Source organism: Paroedura picta, chromosome 3, assembly GCF_049243985.1.
Source record: "Paroedura picta isolate Pp20150507F chromosome 3, Ppicta_v3.0, whole genome shotgun sequence".
Taxonomy (NCBI): Eukaryota; Metazoa; Chordata; class Lepidosauria; order Squamata; family Gekkonidae; genus Paroedura; species Paroedura picta.
This window is the reverse complement of record NC_135371.1, coordinates 43,202,501-43,225,863: the sequence shown is the minus strand read 5'-3', so window position 1 is coordinate 43,225,863 and position 23,363 is coordinate 43,202,501. Positions and strand designations below refer to the sequence as shown.

The 23,363-nt window shown below is 46.6% G+C and overlaps 1 protein-coding gene across 1 annotated transcript in view; it reads left to right on the top strand.

The window, feature by feature from the left end:
• The window catches only part of CELSR3 (cadherin EGF LAG seven-pass G-type receptor 3), a 97,480-nt gene that overhangs the window by 20,002 nt on the left and 54,115 nt on the right, over nucleotides 1-23,363 (top strand). The window contains 2 exon segments of the mRNA XM_077325430.1: nucleotides 10,251-10,883; nucleotides 21,792-22,014. Of these exon segments, the coding sequence (XP_077181545.1) occupies nucleotides 10,251-10,883; nucleotides 21,792-22,014 (856 nt within the window).

Sequence of the window (23,363 nt, the reverse complement as noted above, 5' to 3'; positions counted from 1 at the left end):
TACGAAGCAAGGACGTGTTGCGGAGTGTGTGTGTATGTGTGCGTGTGTGTATGAGATGCAAAACTATGCTTTTGTGCAAATATGTTCCTTTCTCCAGAAATAGTTTCCAGGTAAAACTAACACAACTGCCCTGGAGGTTCCAGTTGGGTCTTCTGGGAGGGGGTGGACTGGGGTATTTTGGAAGCCAGGAACAGCTTGGCTTATTAGGCCCTTGTTTTTTGGCTGCAATTGCCATGATTGGCATTCCTTCCCCACAGGGCCTATGGCCACGCTAGATGACAGGCTGTGCTCATGCCCAATTCCGTACACTCCTCATTCTTGTGTATGCCCATGTCTGCCTGAAGGATAAACATGAATTTTTATAGGAGGGAAAACTGCTGAAGAAATTGGAGCGGGATGGAGAGAAAGCAGGCAGGGGAAGGGTTAAGGCAAGTCCCATCTGGGACAAGTCATGGATTCCTGGCGTTGGATGTGTCATTCAGCTGTTGACTTTGTACACATTTTCATGGTAACTAGACTAAGAGTAAATTTGGTGCTGGAAACCATCCTCCCCGCGTAGACAGATGAGGAGCATTTTTGCCTGCCACATTGCTACTAGTGGTTTCCTCAGTCCCTCAGCTCTTGTTCTCAAGTCTATCAATCCATCGGTCCATGGCTATCTGGGTAGGCTGACTGACAGTCACATTCCAGTTGCCCTGCATTTCAACAAGTGCAGATGCCATTGGGACAGCAGGCTGAGTCACAAGAGTTCTTTGCCCCGAGTTCCTTCTCTGCAGGCATGGATGATAAGGATTCATGGGTTAAGGGAGTTGTGGAGCAGAGAAAAGTGGCTGGATAAGAGGATCTGTCAGAGTGTGATTCAGGAGGCGTCCCCTGTTCAAGGCGCACCTCTGCCAGGGATTCACCAGTGTGCGGTGGTGACAGCCCCCTCCAGCATCTGCATCACGGGAAGAAGTATACGGGCCTACTTGGTAGTGCTGTTGTAAGGAAAACCAGTGCACATTTTCCTGGGAGACAGCAGAACTGAATACACCTAATGTACATTTGGTGTACATTAACAGGGTGACAGGAAAGTGTAGTGGTTTGGTGTAGTGGTTAGGACTGCGGACTTCTAATCTGATGAGCTGGGTTCTATTCTGCGCTCCCCCACATGCAACCAGCTGGGTGACCTTGGGCTCACCACAGTACCGATAAAGCTGTTCTGACCGAGCAGTAATTAGAAGCCGCTTTGAGCCTCCTTCGGGTAGAGAAAAGCGGCATATAAGAACCAACTTCTTCTTCTTCTTCTTGCGTTATAATTACTATATATTCTATGAATCTCCAGCTTTTTAAAAAGTGTCCATGTTTAGAACCTTTCATTGTGCAGAGCCAGTATGGTGTAATTGTTAGGAATGCGAACTTCTAATCTGGCAAGCCAGGTTCGATTCTGCACTCCCCGACATGCAGCCAACTGGGTGGCCTTGGGCTCACCACGGCGATAATAAAACTCTTCTGACTGAACAGTGATATCAGGGCTCTCACAGGGTGTCTGTTGTGGGGAGAGGAAAGGGAAGGCGACTGTAAGCCGCTTTGAGCCTCCTTCGGGTAGAGAAAAGCGGCATATAAGAACCAACTCTTCTTCTTCTTCTTCTTCTTCTTCTAAATGTTGGTCTGGATGACCGTAAATAAAACTTCACTTGATTTGAACTGAATAGACCTGAATAGGCTTCAAAAAGAAAAGAAAATAACTGCTCAGGATTGCAGTCGACAGCAAGAGGTGCTCTGAAAATGGAGAGCATTCTTTCCCTGCAGCCCTGAAGTCTTGACTCTGTGGTATGAAGAAGAATAGGTGGAAATAATTAGCAGGATTCTGGAGAAGGAACTGGGTGGGGAAGTCGTGCAACATGGTGGCTGGAGCAAGCCAGAAACCCCTCCCCTCCCACTCAATTCCCCCCCCCATCAACCCCAACCTCATTGATTTGTCCCAAGGCCGGGGACTAACTAGCCTTTCGCTTCAGCCAATTGGCTGCAAAGAGGGGAAGACTCCTACTGATTACAGGATATACTTTGAGGAATTTCTGACTTTGTTTGTGGCCTGCATACCAGTCCTGTTATGCCTGTCTGCATGGTTTTCTGTGCAATCCTGTGGCCAGTTAGTCCAGTCCAATCCCATTGAATTCAGTGGACTTAGTCAGGAGGAAGCCTGCAAAGGATTGCGATGCTTACATCAAGCATTGTCACCGTTCTGAAGCATTCCCGCTAGAGGAAATTGCCTTGAATCTCCTCCGATTAACCTCCAAGGCAGCCTCCGTGAGATCAGCGTGCTGCTGTCCAGTGGGACGAGGGAAGCATTAACCCGCAGGTGCCTTTCCCCCTGACAGACAGTGACCATTTGTTGTGAGTGCTGTGCCTGGAAGTCTCTGTTAGGCCAGCACTGCGGGAGATATTGAATGCAGGGGGGTTGGCGATTCCTATACAGACAGCGGAGTTGAGAAGATCCCCCTTCCCCCACTATACTCTCCTAGGAATACGCCTCCCCCCCCCAGCTGCACCATGTTAACAGTTCGTGACCCTGGCCCCTCTGTCGCCATCCCATTGAGAAAGTCGGCTTAGGTGACAGAGCCCAAGGCTTAATTTTGAGCCACTTTCCCCTGCCAGCCTTCGGCCCCAGGACATGAGGGTCACTCGTAGTCCCAGGGGCTGCTTGCTCAAGAATAGCCTCCTCTCCACCCCCCAATTCTGACTCTCACAACAATTAATCATTTTTAAGTGTATAAAATCACTACGCATTGGTGGATTTAGCAGAATTACTTGCAAGGTTCCAATTTATTGGGCCATTCTGCAGATGGGGGGGGGGGTTAGTGCACCCTGATTTCAAGTTTGAAGTGATCATTTCTCAGAAGCACCTTTGTTTGTGGCCTGCTTACCAGCCCTGCATAGTGAATATTGGCAGGCATTAAATGGGCCTAGTAGATTTGGCTTTTCATATTCCAACATGGGCCATAGTCAACAGCGCTGTAATAAAATAGGACGGTTGTGAGGTTAAATGTTATTGAGGCAGTCCTGGTAAGAAGACCAAGCTTTTCCTGTAACTTTTAATCACTGGTCTGTAATACTGTGGCATACACAGCCATCTGCAGTGCTCATTTGGAAGCAGAATGGCAACTTCTGACTGTAGTTGATACCGCGTGATTCTCCACCCAGTGTATTCTTTAATGAAAGCAACGGCTAATGGGGGGGGGGGAAATCCTGAGATACTCCCCACCCCCAGCATGTTAACAAGCTTTGTTCTGCCCTGGAAACAGAATGCAAACTCTCAGAGGAGCACCAGAAATAAAGCGACCAGCTAAACAGCACAAAAGGAAATCCTGGGAAATAAAAAGCTTTTAAACAGCCAAGAGCAGATTGGTTTGTAAGCTATTCCCAGATCTTCCAGGGGCTGCAGAAACCAATCTGCAGCCATAGATGAGATACTAGTAGCTCATGAGCTACCTGTTCGTGACCCTGGCCCAAAAGCTCCTTGATCTAAAGCAGGGGTAGTCAACCCGTGGTCCTCCAGATGTGCATGGACTACAATTCCCACGAGCCAGCATTTGCTGGCAGGGGCTCATGGGAATTGTAGTCCATGCACATCTGGAGGACTACAGGTTGACTACCCCTGATCTAAAGCACTCCAGATGTTCTGGGAGTGAAGAAAGGCCACTGTGGCAAGAGAGATCTAGCGGTTGGTTTCATTTGGAGGCTCCTGGAACCTATGGACACTCTCCTTGGACACTTGTTAGTAGTTTGGAAGCAGGCCAAACAACAGCAATGGGTACTGAGACTGGAGGGTCAGTGTTGTAGATGTGCCTTGAAAAAGCACAAATTCCTTTAAAAAAAAACCTACATCAATATTAATACAATCGTTAGGTAGTATAAGAATTTACAACAAAGATGCTTTTAAGATAACAGTATCCTACCTTTCCTCCTCGGGGCTCAAGGTGGCATGTATAGAATGACCCCCGTCTTGTCCACACAGCAATCCCTCAAGGTAGCTTAATCTGGGAACTCATATCTCACCCTCCTGGCCTTAGTCCAACAATCCACTTTGCCACACTCTACTGGCTTTCTCTTCAAACTTAATTTTATCTACGAGTTGGCCTTTGACTCTAGCGCTGACTCTAGCCTCCCCTCTGCATCAAAGGCCCCCAACCCTAGGTGCTGTACAGATTGGTATTCATGCAGGAAACCCACCAGATTTATGTGGCCAGGTCACCTTTATAACTACAGCAGTAGACGGTTATTTCATCCGCATGTAAGACTGAAGCTTTAGGGAGGCATGAGTTGTCACTTTTCTCACTGAAGTGAAAAAGAGCAAGGAAGTATTGGGTCGCGCTAACAGAGAGTATATATAAAGCTTTCCAGTAATGTAGTTTAGGGAGCTTCCCAGAGCTTGGTTGGACAATCTCAATAATTGCACAGATGCAGGATTCCTTCAGTGTTGTAGATAGAGTTTTTGTGAGTTTCCCAACAATGACTCACATTATTCCTCAGAATAATCATGTTTACTGCATAAAACATCTTATAGTTACCTGTTAAGCAAGTTTGGGACTGGGGGGGGGATGTTTGAATCCCAAAAACCACTGCTGAGAGGGGATTGGTGGCTTACATTGATTAACAACCCAAGAAGTGGGAGGAAACCTGCAAGTTGTCCACATTTCCAGCTTCTCTGCCACCTTGATAGAAAGGGAAAAACCACAATGAGATGGGGGGGATAACATGGGAGGGGTCTCCCATCAGGAAGCGGTCAAACACACAGTTTACAATCACACTTTTATAAGCAGGAGGCGACGCACGCTGTCTGCCTTGGTGTGGAAATGGTCTCAGATGGCCTAGGCACCCTACAGCACGTACCATCATGGGAAACGTATATTTTACATTGTAACGTACAAAGGAGCCTTTGGTGTGGTTATTGGATGGATTTCCATTGTGGAAATATGTTCACTCTCACGGTTTCACTTCGTACCTTCCTCCCTTATTGCTCCCCAGTATTCTATGGACCCCATATTTCCTCCTCATCCTTACATTCATTCCTAAGGAGGGGAAGGAGTAAAATATTACAAAGTCCATTCTGAACTACCCAAACTGTAAAGCAACCCAATTTGCATGACTTGCATGATTTATTCCAAATACCTCTTGGAACTAATACATGTGATGTTACTTTGTGATACGGTCCAACCATGACTGGCTCCTCTAGTGTGTAATTTAGCTGCAAAAAGGGCTCCCTACCATAGCTTACAGTAACCTGGGAGGACCATTTCTTATCCAGGACACCATATGGAAGGGGGGGGGGGGGACAGTTGTTCAAACTACCCTTCCCGTGTCCCAATCCATGTAGCCCCCACAGTGGCTTTCTGAAGTTAAAAGACTCATTAAGGGATCCTTAGTGCTTTGTGTAGTTTGGATCTTTGCAAACCTCTAGAGCAGGGGTAGTCAATCTGTGGTCCTACAGATGTCCATAGACTACAGTTCCCATGAGCCCCTGCCAGCGTTTGCTGGCAGGAGCTCTTGGGAATTATAGTCCATGAACATCTGGAGGACCACAGGTTGATTACACCTGCTCTAGAATATATACACAACCAAAGCCTTCTGGAGAAAAATCATAGAATCATAGAGTTGGAAGGGTCCACTCAGGCCATCTAGTCCAGCCCACTGCTCAATGCAGAATCAGCCTAAAGCATCCATGATAAGAATCTGTCCAGCCCCTATTTGAAGACTGCCACTGAGGGAGGCACTCACCACCTCCCTAGGTAGTCAATTCTACTATTCTACTGTGAATTCTGCTCCCTGATATCTAGCCAGTACTGTTCTAAACAGAGTTTAAATCCATTTCTGCGGGTCCTATCCTCTGCTGCCAACAGGAACTTTCTCCCGCCCTCCTCCAAGTGACAGTCTTTCAGATACTTAAAGGGGCAATCATGGGAGCACTGTGATCTGCCCTGTCCCCAACAGCAGCTCCTTAGGGTAAATTGGATGAAGCTGAAGAAGCTTCCCCTAGTCTGGTTGGACATAGTGGAAAGCCGCTGTAGGTTTGTGAGGGAGGGGGAGGCAAGCCCTGCTGGACACCTGGCACCTGTGGAGCCCATCATGCAACTTTTTGATTACAGTCTCCAAGACTTCGTGAAGAAGAAGGCGCTGTTTTGTAGAGTGGCATTCTTATACCGCCTAAATATGGGCTCCCTGGGGAGAGGGCTCTGCTAGATTTAATCCTGGTAATTAACGCAGCTGACCACCCGTGGACAGTGGTGGGAGTGATGCTGGCTGTCGCACAACAGCGCATTTCTCTGGAGTGCAGAGAGGGCGGCTAATGCAGTGGAGGTGCTGCTGGCGGAATATCCTGCAGTGCTTTGTTATGGCTGAGAGGAGCGCACACACTCGCCACAGAATCATCCTTCCATTTTTCAGCAGCAGGAAAAAAAATATGTATCTGAAATGTGTATAAGCAAAGCACAAAGAGTGTAAAGACATAACGGCTGGGGTGGAATGGCTTGACTTCTTATTCTCCAGAAGACCTTTCCCAGGAGGGGGCCTTTCCATCACAGCCATGCCACGCTGAGGCAGTTTTCCCCTGACAGCTATCATGGATGGTTGGAGACATAGAGGAGGACTTGGCTAGGAGGGAAGGAACCAGAAAAAAAAAGAAGGAAAAAAAAGGAGGGGCTGGTTTCTGAGAGCTCCTTGGTGCAGCCCTGTGTGGAATAAGCCAAGACAAGTCCCTTCAGAGATCATAGAGCTGAGGTTGGTGCGGGTCCAGCTTGGTGCAGTGGTTAGGAGTGGCAGCCTCTAATCTGGAGAACTGGGTTTGATTCCCTGTTCCTCCTCCACATGAGGTCTGCTGGGTGACCTTGGGCCAGTCACAGTTCTCCCAGAGCTCTCTCAGCCTCATCTACCTCACAGGGTGTCTGTTGTGGGGAGAGGAAGGGAAGGTGGTTATATGCTCCTATGAGACTCCCTCAGGGAGAGAAAAGCAGGGTACAAAAAACAGCTCTTCTTCTTCTTCTTAAGGGCAGGCCTTGGCATGAAACATCATGAGCCAACTGTACATGAATACATAAAACTGACTTATAATGAATCAGACGACCGGTCCATCAGGGCCAAAATACCGTCTACTCTCACAGGCAGCAACTTTCCAGTGTCTCAGGCAGAAGTTTTTCACATTGGCCTGTACAGTGTGGTGTAGTGGCTCAGGGTGCTGGACCCAGATTCAAGTCCCCACTTGTGACATGGAATCTCATTGGGTGACCTTGGGACAGTCACACTCTCTCAGTCTAACCTACCTCGCAGGGGTGTTGTGAAGAAAAATGGAGGAGAGGAAAGAGATGCAAGCTGCTTTGGGGCCCCATTGGGGAGAAAGACATGGCACAAATGAATTAAATGAAACATACAAATAACATATGAATCCCTTTAACTGGAGATGCTGGGGATTGAACCTGAGACCTTCTGCCTGCCAAGGAGATGCTCTGTCACGGAGCCACAGTCTCTCTCCAAAATAGGGTGTGTGTGTCTTGCTTCCAATCTCTTCCTGTTATTTACAACCTACAAAAGGAGGGGAGTGTCGTTCTGAGCTCTTCCTTTGGGAACGAAAGAGTGGAGCCTTTCCCTATAGAGACTGATTGCAACCTTGGGAAATTAGTTTCCATCAGGAAAATAGCCCCTAGGGGAAAAATTCATCCCTCCTTGCCCTGCACGGCAGATCCCAACCAGTTCCCTCCTCCACAGCTGTTTTGAGGCTAAACACAGGAAAATAAGCAGTGAAATCTAATATCAGATTTCCAACATAATATATAGTTTAGCTCTAAGGGCAGGTATATCATTGGCCACTGAAACAGGACTACGAAACATACACTGGCATCTTTGCTTGTTATAATGCTAGGATTCATGCTTAAGAAAGTAGCTTATTTAAATGCAATCTAAACATAGTACAACATATGTCAAAATTACACATTATGCTTTCTCGATCCAATTAAATATCAGAGAACATTGTAACCCCTTTCCGGGACTGACAGTATAGAATGGAGGCGCTGCGTGCTGATTATCCTGGCGGGGTTGCCAAGGAGCAGACGGCTGAGACGTCGGGCATGTGATGGAGGAGACACATTTTGTCCTTAGTTCACAGGGGCTGAACTAAACCACCTGGCTGATGGTTTGCTTTTTCAGGTTGTTCTGAAATAGCACCAATATGGAACTTTTAAATTTCCTTACGTTTTGATTGGCCTTTATTATTATTATTATTATTATTATTATTATTATTATTATTATTATTCCACTGAATTCTGTGTGACTCTTTTCCCATGTGGTCAGAGCAGACTTCTAAGAATGAACATGTTAAACAATTGCCAGTGGGCAGCAGTGTTGGTCAGAAGCTCCTTTTTGTGCTTGAACATGCAGTGCCTAATGCGGCCCAGGCATCACTCCTTGGAATGAAGGACAGCCAGAAATCCTGAGGGAAATGAGAGGTTTTGTGTTTGTGTGTGTGTGACAAGCAGCAAGTGAGTTAATAAGCCGGGACTCAGAAGAGGAAAGCAGACTGCTGAATGGTGACTCACAAGGGTCCTTGTGGTTACTGTAAAACATTTCTACTGTGCTGTACATTTCCTTCGTTCCTTGCTGAGAATCAATAAAACTCATTCCCTGCCCTGAACAGCTTACAATTGACAGATGTTCCCAAGGCAAGTCAGCCTGTGGGTCACAGGATTCTGCAAAGGCATAAATTTCCTGCTGGCCACAGGAGCAGCTAAGGTCTAGTTCCTGCCTTCGTCCCAGCTCTCTGGGGGTTTGGGAGGCAGCAATTAAAAGCAACAGTGTGCTAATCATTCCTTTTCCCTTTCCTCTGTGCTCAGCATATTCTACCACATCTCTCTCTGCCTACAAGCATGTTCAGAGCTAAGCCCCCCTCCCTCACACACTGCTTGACCTGAACCTTGGGACACATCTGCATTAAAAGAGTTGGGAACCTTTGTTCAGCACATTCAGTTTTTAGATGAAACGATGCTCTGCCCCTTCAGGCTACTCTGTGGGGCATGTTCTTCAAAGTGGGTGGCAACCTTGGCTTCAGAAGGTGTTACCAAAGGGTGGACTTGACCCATCCCAACACTCAACCTTGGTATAGACTTTAGATCCTTGTATACACAAGTATAATCTTGGGGCAATGTTTCTGAGGCAAGCATAAGGTGGAGAGAGAGAGACTGAGACAGGGAGAAACAACATTGACTTGATATTTATTGGGCACAGATAGGCAGAGATAAAAGCCAGAAAGGAAGGCTTGATTAGAACGCAAGGCGATAAAATACACCCAGTCGGGGAATGTAATAAAAGCCGTAAATCACCCAAATTGAGGAATGTAAATCACACAGTAGGGGGATGAACAAGCAACCAGCAGTTAAACAATGCCTGGTTGACGTCCTCCCATTAAACTAGATGTGTCCCCCCATGGACTCTGGTCAAAACTGGACCCACCTGTGAATGTGACTGGATTCTTCAAGAGGGAAGGCAAAGGAGAGAAAGGGAGAGGGGAAGAGGGTGTGAGGTGTGCAGAGGAATGAGAAGGGGAGAGTGACTGGAATGAAAGGAAAGTCCATGGAGGAGAGGTGAAAACGCAAAGGGAGGAGAAAAGGGGGGGGGAACATCACAATGTGCAGGAGCAAAAGGAGAAAGGGGAGGGGGAGTCACTGAAGCAGGACTAAGTCAGCAGAGGAGAACAAACAAGAGAACTGAGGCCACAGAGAAACCAGGCCAGGGAGAGGGGGTGAGAGACCTTAGGGAGGAAGATTCAGGGACAGATGCATTGCCTGGTTCCTGTAATGGCAGTGAAGTTTCAGAATTTGCAAGTGTCTCTAGGAGAACATTCTAAGGGGCTGTGCGTTGTCCTGTCAGAGTGGAGGACACACTGCAAAATGTTGAGCTCCTCACCAGCACTATCACATACCTGTTGATCTGAATTTATGTCAGTTCACAGAACCAATTTCAGCCCATTGTTCAATATGGTCAATTCAGCTTGAGCCTCCAAATCAGTTCTCCACCACTTTAGAATCCTCTAGAAATAGCCTGAAGATGGATATGGTGACTTGTGACCTGGACACAGATTGAAGCCACACATTGAACCATCGGTTCGTCATAGGCAAAATAATGACAATGTTTGGGAGATGAATGTTTTTATTTCTGGGATTTGTGGAAGCTGGTTCTCTCCCAATTTGAGAACCCCTGTTCTAACTTCTTCTATGTCTACTCTGCAGATGGGATCCACAGCGTCACAGCGCAGTGCGTCCTGCGGGTCATTGTAATCACTGAGGATATGTTAGCCAACAGCATCACGGTGCGTCTAGAAAACATGTGGCAAGAGCGGTTCCTCTCACCACTTCTAGCCAGTTTTTTGGAGGGTGTGGCCACAGTGCTAGCCACACCCAAGGAGGATGTCTTCATCTTTAACATCCAGAATGACACAGATGTTGGAGGCCAAGTGCTGAACGTCAGTTTCTCAGCAATGGCACCTCGAGGCGGCCACTTCTTCAGCTCTGAAGAACTTCAGGAGCAACTGTACATGAAGCGCATGACCCTGACCTCAGTCTCCATGCTGGAGGTGCTGCCCTTTGATGATAACGTCTGCCTCCGTGAGCCTTGCCAGAATTACATGAAGTGCATCTCCGTGCTCAAGTTTGACAGCTCAGCTCCCTTCATCGCCTCCCCATCCACCCTCTTCCGGCCCATCCACCCCATCACAGGTCTGAGATGCCGCTGCCCCCAGGGCTTCACTGGGGACTACTGTGAAATGGAGATCAACCTCTGTTACTCCAACCCTTGCCAAAATGGAGGTGTCTGCACCCGCAAGGAAGGTGGTTACACCTGCATCTGCCGTCAGCATTTCACAGGTAAGGGCTTGATTCTCACTGAGCAGGAAAGGTGGTCGTAGCCGGAGGTATTTTCTAGAGAAAACCCAAGATTCTATTTTCATAGGCTCCCATATTCACATCTAAGAGTGGGTACGGTGTGTATTAAAACAGTTCAAAGTCTTTATTTCAGGAAAGCTCCATGTGCTTTATTTGTGTATGTTCTTTTTCCAATTGCAGTGCATATTTGAATTTTTGCAGATGTCCAAATATACTGTAGGGCTGGAATGGGTGGAGACCAATGAAAAGGGGGAGGTATGGGGTAGAGAAAAACTTAGGAGCAAGGAGACTGAAATGATAAGTGAGGGATCATGAAGCCGGTCGGTAGTCGGCCTAGCCTGGGCATGTCATAAATCGTTTGGCACATCCCCCTGATCAAACATCCACATAAAGAGAAGACACAACAATCGCTTGTCGTATCACCCTCCTAATAATGTCACACTTTTAACTCAACCAGAATCATGTTCTCCAAGTCTTTTGCTGTACACACAGAGTGTACATGCTGCCTATCAATTATTCACAAGAGACATGATTAATGCAGAAGTGGAGGAGGGGCCTGCGATTCCTACATCTGCTCCTTATGCCTGGTAGGCAACAAAGCACAGTCCAAGATTCTTCCACTCCTTCCCCTGCAACCTGTGCTCAATGGCCAAATCCAATAAGAATTACTGCAGGGCTACAAACGCTCTCTTATTCTGTGAAGTTCTGCGGGGCTAAGAATGTATTTTTGGAACTCTACCACATCTGAGTCTGGCTCCATAACAGAAGGGGATTAAATGCTTCCTGGAACTTCCAGAAAGTTTCTTTCCCAGCATTCCATACCTACCCACTGCTGACTATTTTCCTCACCTAGAGATCATTTTATCACCTTTTCCCACCTTCCAGCTCAGGCAGTCCAGTATTGATTTATACCTTTGTACAGCAGTGTACTGTATTGTGGTAGGATTTCAATCGGTTCTGGCCACAAAGTAATACATCACCGCCCTCAATGCAGAATTTCCCACCGTTTGTCAAGCTCCTCAAAGCCCAATCCAAGCCACTCTGTGCTTTATAGAGAGATCCGACTGGTCTCAACCGGAGCCATGGCCTTTTCAGCCCTGGCTCCTGCCTGGTGAAATGAGTTATAAAGGAACTAGGAAATCTGAGGCTGAGAATAAATCGGTTCCAAGTCCGTATATAGTCCAGTGATTTATTTTGAACAACTTTAGTAATCAAATAGCTTTAGCAATCAAATTGGGATCCTAGGTTTTCCCTTCTTCAGTGATTGCTCCTATTAGTTTTCTCAGTCTGAAGTTAGCCTTTCCAAAAAATAATGTTTAGAATATTTCATTGGCGTATGTTCGTGCCTTATGGGGTCGTTCTCAGACGTGGTGAAATGAGTGGCCAATGGCAATCCGGGCCCTGACGGGGGGCCTGTAAAATGATGCTCTTCCACCAGGCTTACGGTTGAGACCAGGGCAGTTCATCAGGCCTCCTCCTCCTTTCCCCCTGCATGCCCCGCTCCCCACTAGAGGCCCCCCCATTGCCCATTGCCACCAGAAGACCTGAAAATCACCAGCAAGGTAATGGTGACCAAATTAAATGTCGGAAGGGTGGAACATTTCAGAATTTATGATTCTTAAAATATTTTACTGTATTTTAATATATTTTATGGAGAATTGATTTTAAATGATAACTTTTGTTGCAAACTGCCCCAAGCTCGCTTGCAGGAAAGGTGCAGTCAATGAATCAAATTATAAATAAACAGAGATCCAGTTAGGAGGAAAATGTCATGATGGCTAGCAGTTCCAGGCACGCTCCATGCTTGGGCTGCTTTGCAAGAGGTAGTGGAAATAGTTGCTGGACAGACCATTGTTGTGGAATTCCCGGGAGGCCTTCTTTATAAGGGTGAGTAGGTAGGATAGATGAGAAAGGAAGGGATGGAGATAGCAGCACAGCCAGCCATGCTTTGAGCTATAAATCTTTCCAACCACACTTTCCCCTGGGGCCACGTGGAACTGTTTTGCTTCTTGCCAGTCTGCTCAACACCAAGAAGCACAGCTGTAACCACTACAGCAGTGGAATGGGGGTGTCTGCTAGATATATGGACACCAGGACTGCTTTTGTCATTGGGGATAACAAAGTATTTTCATGGCGGTGTTTTGCATCATGGGTTGCATCCGGATGCTTGCTCTTACCCTCAGAAGGGTGGACTTTGTTGGCGGAGGTGGACAGGTCAGTTTTATGGGTTTCCCCTCCCACAGGACACTGTTTCCAGGCTTGTGAAGATGCCCTGAGCTAGAGGAACAGAATTCCAGGGGTCTCGGTGTACAAAAGCAACAGTGGGAAGGGGAAGATAAAGTCAATGAACCTTAAGTCCATGAACTATGCTGCAATTTATTGATTACTGAAGGAAATACGGGCCTGACTTAAATCCTCTCAAGGTGTAAACATGAAACAAGGCTCAGGAAATGCAAAGGGCTGGCCTCTGGGCACAGTGACTGTGGAGGGAATAAAGGCAGCCACAAATCATTGTAGGCTGAGAGTGGGCTGTGAGGCAAGATTATGTTGCTGTAGGGTCAGGCCCCAAAAGATGTTTTTGTAAAGTCAGGTTCCTTTCCTGAGAGACAGTTTCCAGTCCTGTCACACACTGGAATTAAACCAGATGATGTGAGGAAGAGAATAGGGGGGGGGGGAGGTGATGCACAGAAGGACAGTAGCTCCATATGTCTTGTAGCCTGTTTTTCTCCCTCAGACTACAATCCTAAAAAGAGGTGTCTTCTGCATAAATCAGTGAGACCTCTTCCCAGTGAACATGGTTAGGATAAATTAATAAATTATCTTGAGTTGCCAGTGTTGAACTATAGAACCCCGATCTAGATGTTGTGTACTACTCTTGATTTAGAGTCTTTTCGCCAGAGGAATGAAAGACAGCCTGGCCAGTTTAAGGACTATGTTTGGAATTTTTGTTACCAAGATGGTGGTCCGAGTCTGGGAGAGCTGAGAATGATGCTTTGACGTCTGATTACTTTGAGTTCATTCTCATAAATGTAGTGTTGTGGACCTCTGGATCCAAAGAAGGGTAAGATCAGAAATGAGTGTGAACCAGTGTGATTTAGTACCTATAGTGTTCCATGTAGGAAGCTTGAATTCAACCCTCTACTCTGACATGAAGATCAATGGGTAATCTTGGTCAAGACTCCACATCATCCCATTCCATTCCATCTACTAACTTACCCTGATTCCCAGGAACTACTTGAGGCACACGTGAGTCTTGTTTCAGTGACATCCTTTTGAAAATCCTGTGCAGTTGTGTTTTTTTGGGGTGGGGGTGGGGGGGTTGCTGGGAAACCATGACTGGGTTGGGAGCATCATGACTGAGGATGGGATCTGAATCCAGATGTCTCAAGTCCAATCCAAACACTTTTACCTAGTACACTACACTTGTGCTTCCAGCCTAGTCTTCCTTACCAGGTTGTTGTGGGAATGGATAGATGTAACTTTCTGCAAGACCATCCTGAGTTCTGTGGAGAAAGAATAAGATAGAAATCCCTTTGATGAAGTGTTGAAAGGAGGAGGAAGAATAGCACTACCATGCAGCTCGAGTCAAGAAGATTTACTCAGAAGTAATTCCCCTGGGACTTATTGCCAAGTAAGCGTTCACTGGATTGCATTGAATTGTGTGCACAGTGCAGCTTCTTATAGCTTTAAGTGTCTGAACTATGCACAGAATTACCTCAGAACACACAGAAGCTTACACCATGAATAAAACTTTGTTGGACTTGAAGGTACCTCTTGGCTCAAACTTTGTTCTGCTGCTTCAGACCAACACAACTCTCTACCTGAATATACCCACGCTTAAGTGCATTTCCTCTGGAGTAAGGCCAACTGAATTCAGTGGGACTTACTTCTAGAGAAATAGGTATGGCGTCACAAACAGGACAGAACTGTTCATGGCCACAGCAGGTCCCTAATCTAGATTCACACAGGGATGATTCATGACGCCAAGACAGCTGTTCCTGTCTACACCAAGCCCCTGTGGCTTTGGTCTGCAGGATGGGTCACGTGTTCACTGGACAGAGAAGCAAGAAAACTAGAGCCAGAAGCTTCCAATGGATAAAAAGGCTGGAGAATGAGTTATTGGCTTGTGCCGTCTAGTCTGCCTTCCTCCCCCAACCCAAAGGACTTTGGAGATTGTGGCTGACAGGAGTGAAAGAGGCAGGCCTCTTTGCCTGGCTGGTGAAGAGATAAGCAAAGTCAATGGTAATTAACCCCATGTGTTTGAAGTGTGAGCACACATTAAGAAAAGGGTTAATGTGTTTGCTTCCCTGTCACTTCCTGGCATCTCCCTGTTTCCCATATTTAAGTAGACAGCAACAAAGCAAAAAATCAGGAGAGAGAGAGAGAGAGAGAGAGAGAGAGAGAGAGAGAGAGAGAGAGAGCACTAACTACTGCCATTCTTCCTAGGAACTGTTGCAAAGGAGTGCCCTCAGATCTGCTAAACTAAGCATACTGAACAGAAGCAGAATGGGTAGATAGATGGAAGGTGGAGCTAGGGTTGCCAACCCTGACTTGGGAAATTCCTGGAGGTTTATGGGGTGAAGGTTAGGGAAGGGAGGGAGCTCAGAGGGGTATAAAGCCATATAGCCCACCCTCAAAATCAGTTTAATTCCAAGAGGTCTCCAGGCCCGACCTGCAGGTTGATGATCCAAAGTGAAGTAGGTTCCTTCTGACAGATCTCCATCTAACTAGTTGTTTGGCATGATTCTTCTGCTTATAATATTATTTATTAGGAAGATCTATGCTGCTTCACAAGAGACTTGGTCCAAGTGGGACACAAACTAAAATGTTATATATATATATATATATATATATATATATATATATATATATATATATATATATATATATATATATATATATATATATATATATATATATATATATATATATATATATATATATATATATATATATATATATATATATATATATATATATATATATATATATATATAAGCATGACATCAAAAAGTCATAAAACCACAAACAGATTTAAAAGATGGATCCTTCAATTCATACCTGGGTCAAAAGAAACATTTGTGCCTGGCCCCTAAAGGAAAGTAAGGTGGGTGTTAGGTGAACCTCATGGGTGAAGGCATTCTACAGGTGAGATCCTACCACCATTGGCACTCCTTGGATCTTACATTTGGGCAGCTTGTTCATGGAACTTAAGGGAAGGGCTGAAGTCTCCACTGCTGGCAACAGAAAGGCAGAATGGTTCTTCAATTTGAGACAGATGTTAAGTACATGACATTTGGCCTGTCTTTTCTCAGATAACTCCGTGAAGGAGGGGTTTTTCTTTTGTTGGTTGCTTCCCTCCCCTCCCCTTAACAATTATTGTCTGTGGTGAGTGGCAACTGTCAGGAGGGTCGCGACATGAGGGATCTAACTTGCACTAGTCTCTGGTTTTCTGGTTTTTGTTTCTCAGTCCAGAGCTTTACTGGTACCCTGATCAGCACTGCCTCATTCCCAGCTTTCATTCCAGCAGAGGCCCCTTCCTAGACACAGTTCAGCAAATGAAAGGGCCCACATGCTCCTTAGACCCCAGCCAGGCATCTCCATACTGGCCCCCAGGTAGCTCAGCTCTTCTGTCCTCAGAGGCCACAGGCAAAAGGAAGATGGGAGTCACTGGTATCTTGTACCTGGGAGATTGTCTCTTTCCTTGCTATAGTGTAGCCAGCAGGAACAGCTTCTTGGATTTCTCTTTGCTGCTAGATAGGCATGGGTTTGTGTTTGTTTCTTAGGCAGAGGTGCTTTCCAGCTTCTGTTGATCAGAAATAGCCCCTTTTGCCTCCAGAATCCCTGATCTGATTGATGGAATCTAGTAGAGACACACCCCGAAAAAGGTTTTTACAGTTCTGGGAGATATGATCTCTCAGTTGTGGCAGTGGCGGCTCCTGGGGTAGGTGCAGCAGCAGCAGCTAACAAGAAGGGGTGGTCTTTCCCTTCACACTGCAGTGGTGCACCGTGGTGGAGACGAGGATATCTCTTGCCTGCACCACCCTCTGGGGGCCACCTCTGTCCAACTATGGTGGGATGGACTTCCTACTTTAGCAAACAGGGGGGTATCTGGACTAAGCCCAGCTGTGCTGCCCAGGCCTCCTAGGAGCCTTGCCAACCATGACCAAGGGGCTGAAGGAATTTGTTTCAGCTCTGACAAAAAGCTGCAGTCTCCCGTACATGATGGCATATCCCTGAACGGGGAGCAAAACTCTCTTTCCCCAACCCAACATCTCCAGGCAGCAGAGAAGACTCTACAGCAAACACAACATTCCTGTCTTGGTGCCAACAGTGGAGAGTTCATCCCGTCAAGAGGAGGGCGGGAATGAACTCTTCACAGCTCTGCTGAACTTCCAAGGGCACTGAACAGCAGTTAGTGACACCAAGTGGCCATCTGGGTAAACAGCAATGGGTATGGGGCAGATGTCTCCCATTTAGGGCCCTTGGAAAAGTTCGCTTCTGGGAAGAGAATTATCAAGAGACTTTTCAGAGGTGGCCGAAGGGCATTTCTGCTTGGCACAGGCAAGCCACCAGAGCTACGCTATGATTGCCACTTGGTGTCATCAACCTCCTGTCCCAGGGTCTCTTCACAAAGCCTCTGTACGATGACCAGTTAGAAGATGTCGATAGAACCAATTGTTCCATTGGCTTTAACCGTGAGAAGAGAGCAAAACAAGTGGCACAAAATCTCTCTGTAATATGTCCTTGCTTGTTCTAAGTGCTCAGCACTTGAGTAGCAAAAGGAGTGGCGATACGGCCATCAATGACAGTTTCCTAAACAGGACTTGAAATGAGAGATGGTAGATGTGTGAAAACAGACAGGAGTCTTGTGGAACTTTTAAATTTGTTGATTCCAGCATAAATATTTGGGAACTAGATCCTGCCATCAGATGTGCGCATAAGAAGGAACCATCACACACATTCATGAGGACATGGGGGGTCCCATACTGCATCTTGCTCATCCTACTGACTGCCTCCTCCTCCTTTCTCCTTTCCCTTCCACCACCTTCTTTTCTTCCCCTATTGCTGCCACCTCTTATCCTCCCCATCATCTTGCTCCTCCTCCTCCTCCTCTTCTGCGCCATGTCCTCTCTAGGGAGCCAGCGTGGTATAGTGGTTAATCAGCAGCAGACTCTAATCTGCAGAGTTGGGTTTGATTCCCAGTTTGGTGTAGTGGTTAGGAGTGCGGACTTCTAATCTGGCATGCCGGGTTCGAATCTACACTCCCCCACATGCAGCCAGCTGGGTGACCTTGGGCTCGCCACGGCACTGATGAAACTGTTCTGACCGGGCAGTGATATCAGGGCTCTCTCAGCCTCACCTACCCCACAGGGTGTCTGTTGTGGGGAGAGGAATGGGAAGGCGACTGTAAGCCGCTTTGAGCCTCCTTCGGGTAGAGAAAAGCGGCATATAAGAACCAACTCTTCTTCTTCTTCCCCATTCCTCCTCTACCTGCAGCCAGTTGGGTAACCTTGGGCTAGTCACAGTTCTCTTAGAGATGTTCTCACAGAGAAGTTCTCAATCCCACCTATCTCACAGGGTGTCTGCTGTGGGGAAAGGAAGGGAAAGGTGTTTGTAAGACTTTTTTTATTCCTTTGGGTAGTGAAAAGCAGGTATAAAAAAGCAGCTCTCCTCCTCCTCCGTGCCCCCCACCCTTCCTGCCACCACTTTCTCCCCCTCCCCTCGGCTGCTCCTTATTCTTGCTAACAACTCCATAATACTTTCTGAGATCTCTGTTGGCATTATTTTTAAAGCTCCTGTGTGTGAGCAGGTACCCACATGGCTTCGCTTCAGCTCTTTTATAGAAGTATCCCCTCTTTCTGTTCTTGGCCCACTGAGGCCTGGACATAAGAACATAAGAAAAGTCATGTTGGATCAGGCTAGTAGCCCATCTAGTCCAACACTCTGTGTCACAGAGTGACCAAAACCCAGGTACCATCAAGAGGCCCACCAGCAGGGCCAGAACTACAGAAGCCCTCCCACTGTACCCCCTCCCCCAAGCACCAAGAATACAGAAAGGTGTTTGTAAGTCATTTTGATTCCTACTCCCTTGGGTAGTGAAAAGCAGGGTGCAAAAAAGCAGCTTTTCTCTTCTTGTTTTCTTCTCTTCAAACTCTCTATGCTTGCAATAAGAATAGTAAGGCCATGTTCAGAATTAGCTGAATTAGCATTTCATGGCCTTTCTGGCTACAGCTGTTTTCTTCATAACATATGTCTAAGGAGGATCTATGAAAAAACATCTAACTGACTGGGCTCTAGTCCATGCCATTATATCTGTTCTACATAATATATTTCTGGTAAGGCCTTGGAGGAGGAGCGTGTGTCATGGTTTAAGTGCTACTCAGCACTTAACACCCACTCGGGGCGTCTGTCCTGCCCCTGAGTGCCTCCTCCTCCAACCAGCCTGCCTGTCTGTCCAGCGGCCAACCAATTGCCTTCCGTCCTCCACCCCTGACTACCCCTCCTCCTTCCATTTCCCTCTGAGGCTTGGAGGCTGCAGATCCTTGCTGAGTGAGAGCTGTCCCTGCTGGTGAGTTCCCTAACACCTGCCTGCAGCCTTTCCAGGTCCGGGGGAGGCCAAGGGGGAGGCCGTCTGCAGAGTCCTCCCACCCCACCCCCAATCTAGTGCCTGTTGTATTCCTGAATGCAATGGGCTTGGCCCGTAATACTGGAATAAAATCTTCTTAGTCTTTAAGGTGCCAGAAGTGTGGGCTTATTTCAGAAACACGTCACCATTGATCATCATGCTGTGGGGTTGCACAAAATGCTGCAGAAGGGGCTGCTGTATAAGGCCTATTTCTATCAGCCTAGCCAGATGCCAGGAGGTGATTTTACTTGCCATAGGTGACCCGATCAGCAGATGTTTACGAGCCTAACAGACTTCGCAGGGGGGGGGAGATGACAAAGGTAACTACTGGAAGATGTTCCGTAAAGCAAGCCATTATTAATCAACAGTAATAAAGGCCCAGGAAGCTGCAAGATACACCGTAATAGCAGATCACAAGAGGAAACTGCCTTGCTTTGGGGATCTTGGTAGTAAATCCAGAAGACTAAAGCAAGGAGATAGATGGTTTCTTCCCCCACCTGCATCATTCAGCCTTTTCAAGTTGCAGCATTATTAGTGCTGCTGTGTTGGGTCCCAGCTGTAATGCTCCTGTGAACAGCTTCCCAGGGTGCCTCACTCCTAACTCAATGCAATGCTTTTCGGAGGGGGGGGCACTTCTGGATCTAGCTTTGCTCCTGGATGTCCAGGTAGTACAGCAGCCCAGGGGGCTCTGCCAGGTAGATGCATCCCTTGAAGGCAGGGACCTCACCACAGTCCTTCCAGCCTGGGTTACTAGACTGCTCTCTATGGGGGAAGGTGGTTTTGCCATTAAAGTCATCTCTAAAAGTTCAGCTGGTACAAAATGTCACTATCTAGTTACTGGTGGGGTCAAACTGGCTTCCTTGTATGTGACTAGTTTTGAAACTCCTGCACTGGCTCCCTGCTTGTTTGTGGGCTCAGTTTAAAGTTTGCAATGGGTTCTGTCCTGAGTAACTCCCGTATGACAGTCCTCAATATTTAAGATCTGCTAATGAGCTCTGGCATCTCATATTATCTGGAGAACATTAGAAGCAGAATGTTGTTTGTGGTCGCTCTGGAGGTGCCCTCCCATCCTCCAACTAAGAAATGTGTTTGGCTCCCCGTTATTCTTTCAACAGCACTCAAAACATTCTTTTTTTCAAAAATGCTTTTGGGGAATCGGGATTTTCCATTCTTTTTTATTGCAGTTTTACTGATTAAGTGGTTGATATCTTAATGTCTGTGGGTGATGTTCTGTTTCTAATTTTGCAAACCTCTTTGCAGATTTCAAAATGGAAAAGTCGTACACAAATGGCTTAAAGAAAAAAAAAACCTTTTCATCCATTATTGCCGTTCTTTTTTTAACAGAGTCTATAGAACTTTTCCAAAGTTGCAGCTGATGCACATATAATCTGTGTGGGGTGCATTTGTTTTTTTTTTAAATACGTGCATTAAGTAAGTCTTATGTTCCATTTAATGGGTGAATGTATGGCACAAAGCTTACATTCATTCAAATACTTGTGCCTGTTTTCAACTGCAATTGAATGCATATTGTGTACATACATTCATGATGTCTGTGTTCACTGTCACATGAGAACATGAGCTTTCAGCCATCAAAACCTTCCAGAGCTCCCACCTGGCCAGTTTTAAAGTCCCACAAGAGCCCCCCCTACTTAGGGGTTCTTCCCACACATTCCTTTCCATTGTCAGCAAGAATAGCAGAGAAACTGCCAGTCTCGGTGCATCGTCATACAAACTCTTAACCACATTCCCTGCTGAACATTTTCGTCTGGATTGATGTCCTTGGCATTTCATGTACTAATCAGCTAATGATTACTCCCCAGGCGAGGAGGACTCTAGAGATGCTTGTCTTAGGAAACCAGTCCTTTGATGTATGAAGACCTGAGGGACATGCAGGGATACATCCCAGGAAGTTTTCACAGATATGCTTTGAAATATAGCTTGTTGAATCTTGGGGAGAACAGACCTCTGGATCAGCAGTTTGAGGGGGCTGCAGTTTATATCCTTGTAGAAAGTGCCTGTGTTGAGTTTAAGGTGCTTTGTTAGAGGAACTGCATAAGTGGTCATGACATTCTGAAGATTTAATTTCAAGAGCCAGCATGGTCTAGTGGTTCAGATCAGCATCTGCTGGGTTTGATTCCCTGCTCTCCTTCTCATGTCAATATTCAGGCCAGGAGCTGCAGTCTGATATTCTTCAGGGGGTGTGAGTCTTCTGTATCTAGAAGCCCCCCTGGAGCTGTTTTTCCCTTACTCTTTCCTAACAGGTGACAACTGTGAAGTGGACAGCCGGACTGGCCGCTGTGTTCCTGGGGTGTGCAGGAATGGAGGCACCTGTACCAACTCTGCAGATGGTGGCTTCCTATGCCAGTGCCCACCTGGGGGCTTTGAGAAGCCTTACTGTGAAGTATCCACACGCTCCTTCCCCCCCAAATCTTTCGTCATGTTCCGAGGACTGCGCCAAAGGTTCCACCTCACCCTCTCCCTCTCGTAAGTTTACCTTCTGATCATGGGGCCATGACAGGGCTTATCTGGCTGGAGCAACTTGGATGATCCAGATACTTTCAGTGAGTAGCCATGTTGGTCTGCAGTGGAACAGCTAGTTTTGAGTCCTGTAGCACCTTATAGGCCAACAAGATTTTGGGGCTATGAGCTTTTAAGAGTCAAAGCTCCCTTCATGGACGGTTGCCAACCTCCAGATGGGGCTGGGGGACTCCTAGGATTACAGCAGATCTTCAGACTACCGTGATTTGTTCCCCATGAGCAAATGGTAGCTTTGGGGGACAGACTCTACTATTATGCCTCATTGATGCCTCTCCCCTGCTGAAGCCATGGTTTGGATAAATTAAACTTGAAAACACTTGGTATATGCTGATATACTTGAATACCAATATCGGAACTTGGATTCAAATTCAGCAAAATTCAGGATTCCCAAATGTATTCAGCTCCAGTATACCCTATGGAACCATTAAAGTCAATGGGAAATCAAACCAAAGTCCATTTAGTGGTCTGGTGGGGGAGGGGTTGAGATAGAGGCACCAAATTTTTAGCAGAGCTGGTGGAGCCTCTCCTCAAAACAAGAGGGTCCAATGCTGTGGGCTCCCAAAGAAGGTGCCCCCATTCTCTGTTGTTTCCTGTGGGGGAGGGGGGAGGGCAAGGCCCTAATAGGCCAGCAGAATGTCCCAGAGAATCTCTGCAGTGAAAGTGAAGTATTTTTGCAAAGCCAGCCCAGTTCAGTGCCACCGAGTGCCAACTGAGCAGGACTAAGTTCACATCAGAGAATCTCAGAAGCTGAAACTGAGGGGGTGGGGGCATTTCTACAGGGACAGCAGAACCAGTGCAATGTACTGGAGCCCAGCAGCTGAATCCAGTGTCCCATTGGGGCAAATACCAGCTCAATAGGGCTGGAGCCCAGATACACAATCCTGGGCAGCAGGACCATTATGGTACTGACTCGGCTAAACCAAATGCATATCCAGTGGCCCCCTAAGGCAACACCACCTGCCTAGTAATTGCACAAAACCCTTCCTTCTGAGAATCTGGAGCACCATTCTGTTTTCAGGCAATTTTGCTGCTGGGTTGTTCCTGTTTATTCTCTGAGCCTAATGAGGCATTACATGAACATGAAACTCCTATTGATGTTTTTTAAGTGAAAAAGAGTTATGGGATGGGAAAATTCTGAGTGATGGCCATTTTCCCATCCCAAATTCCCCTCCTGAAGATCTTTCTTTCTTTCTTTCTTTCTTTCTTTCTTTCTTTCTTTCTTTCTTTCTTTCTTTCTTTCTTTCTTTCTTTCTTTCTTTCTTTCTTTCTTTCTTTCTTTCTTTCTCTCTTTGCTG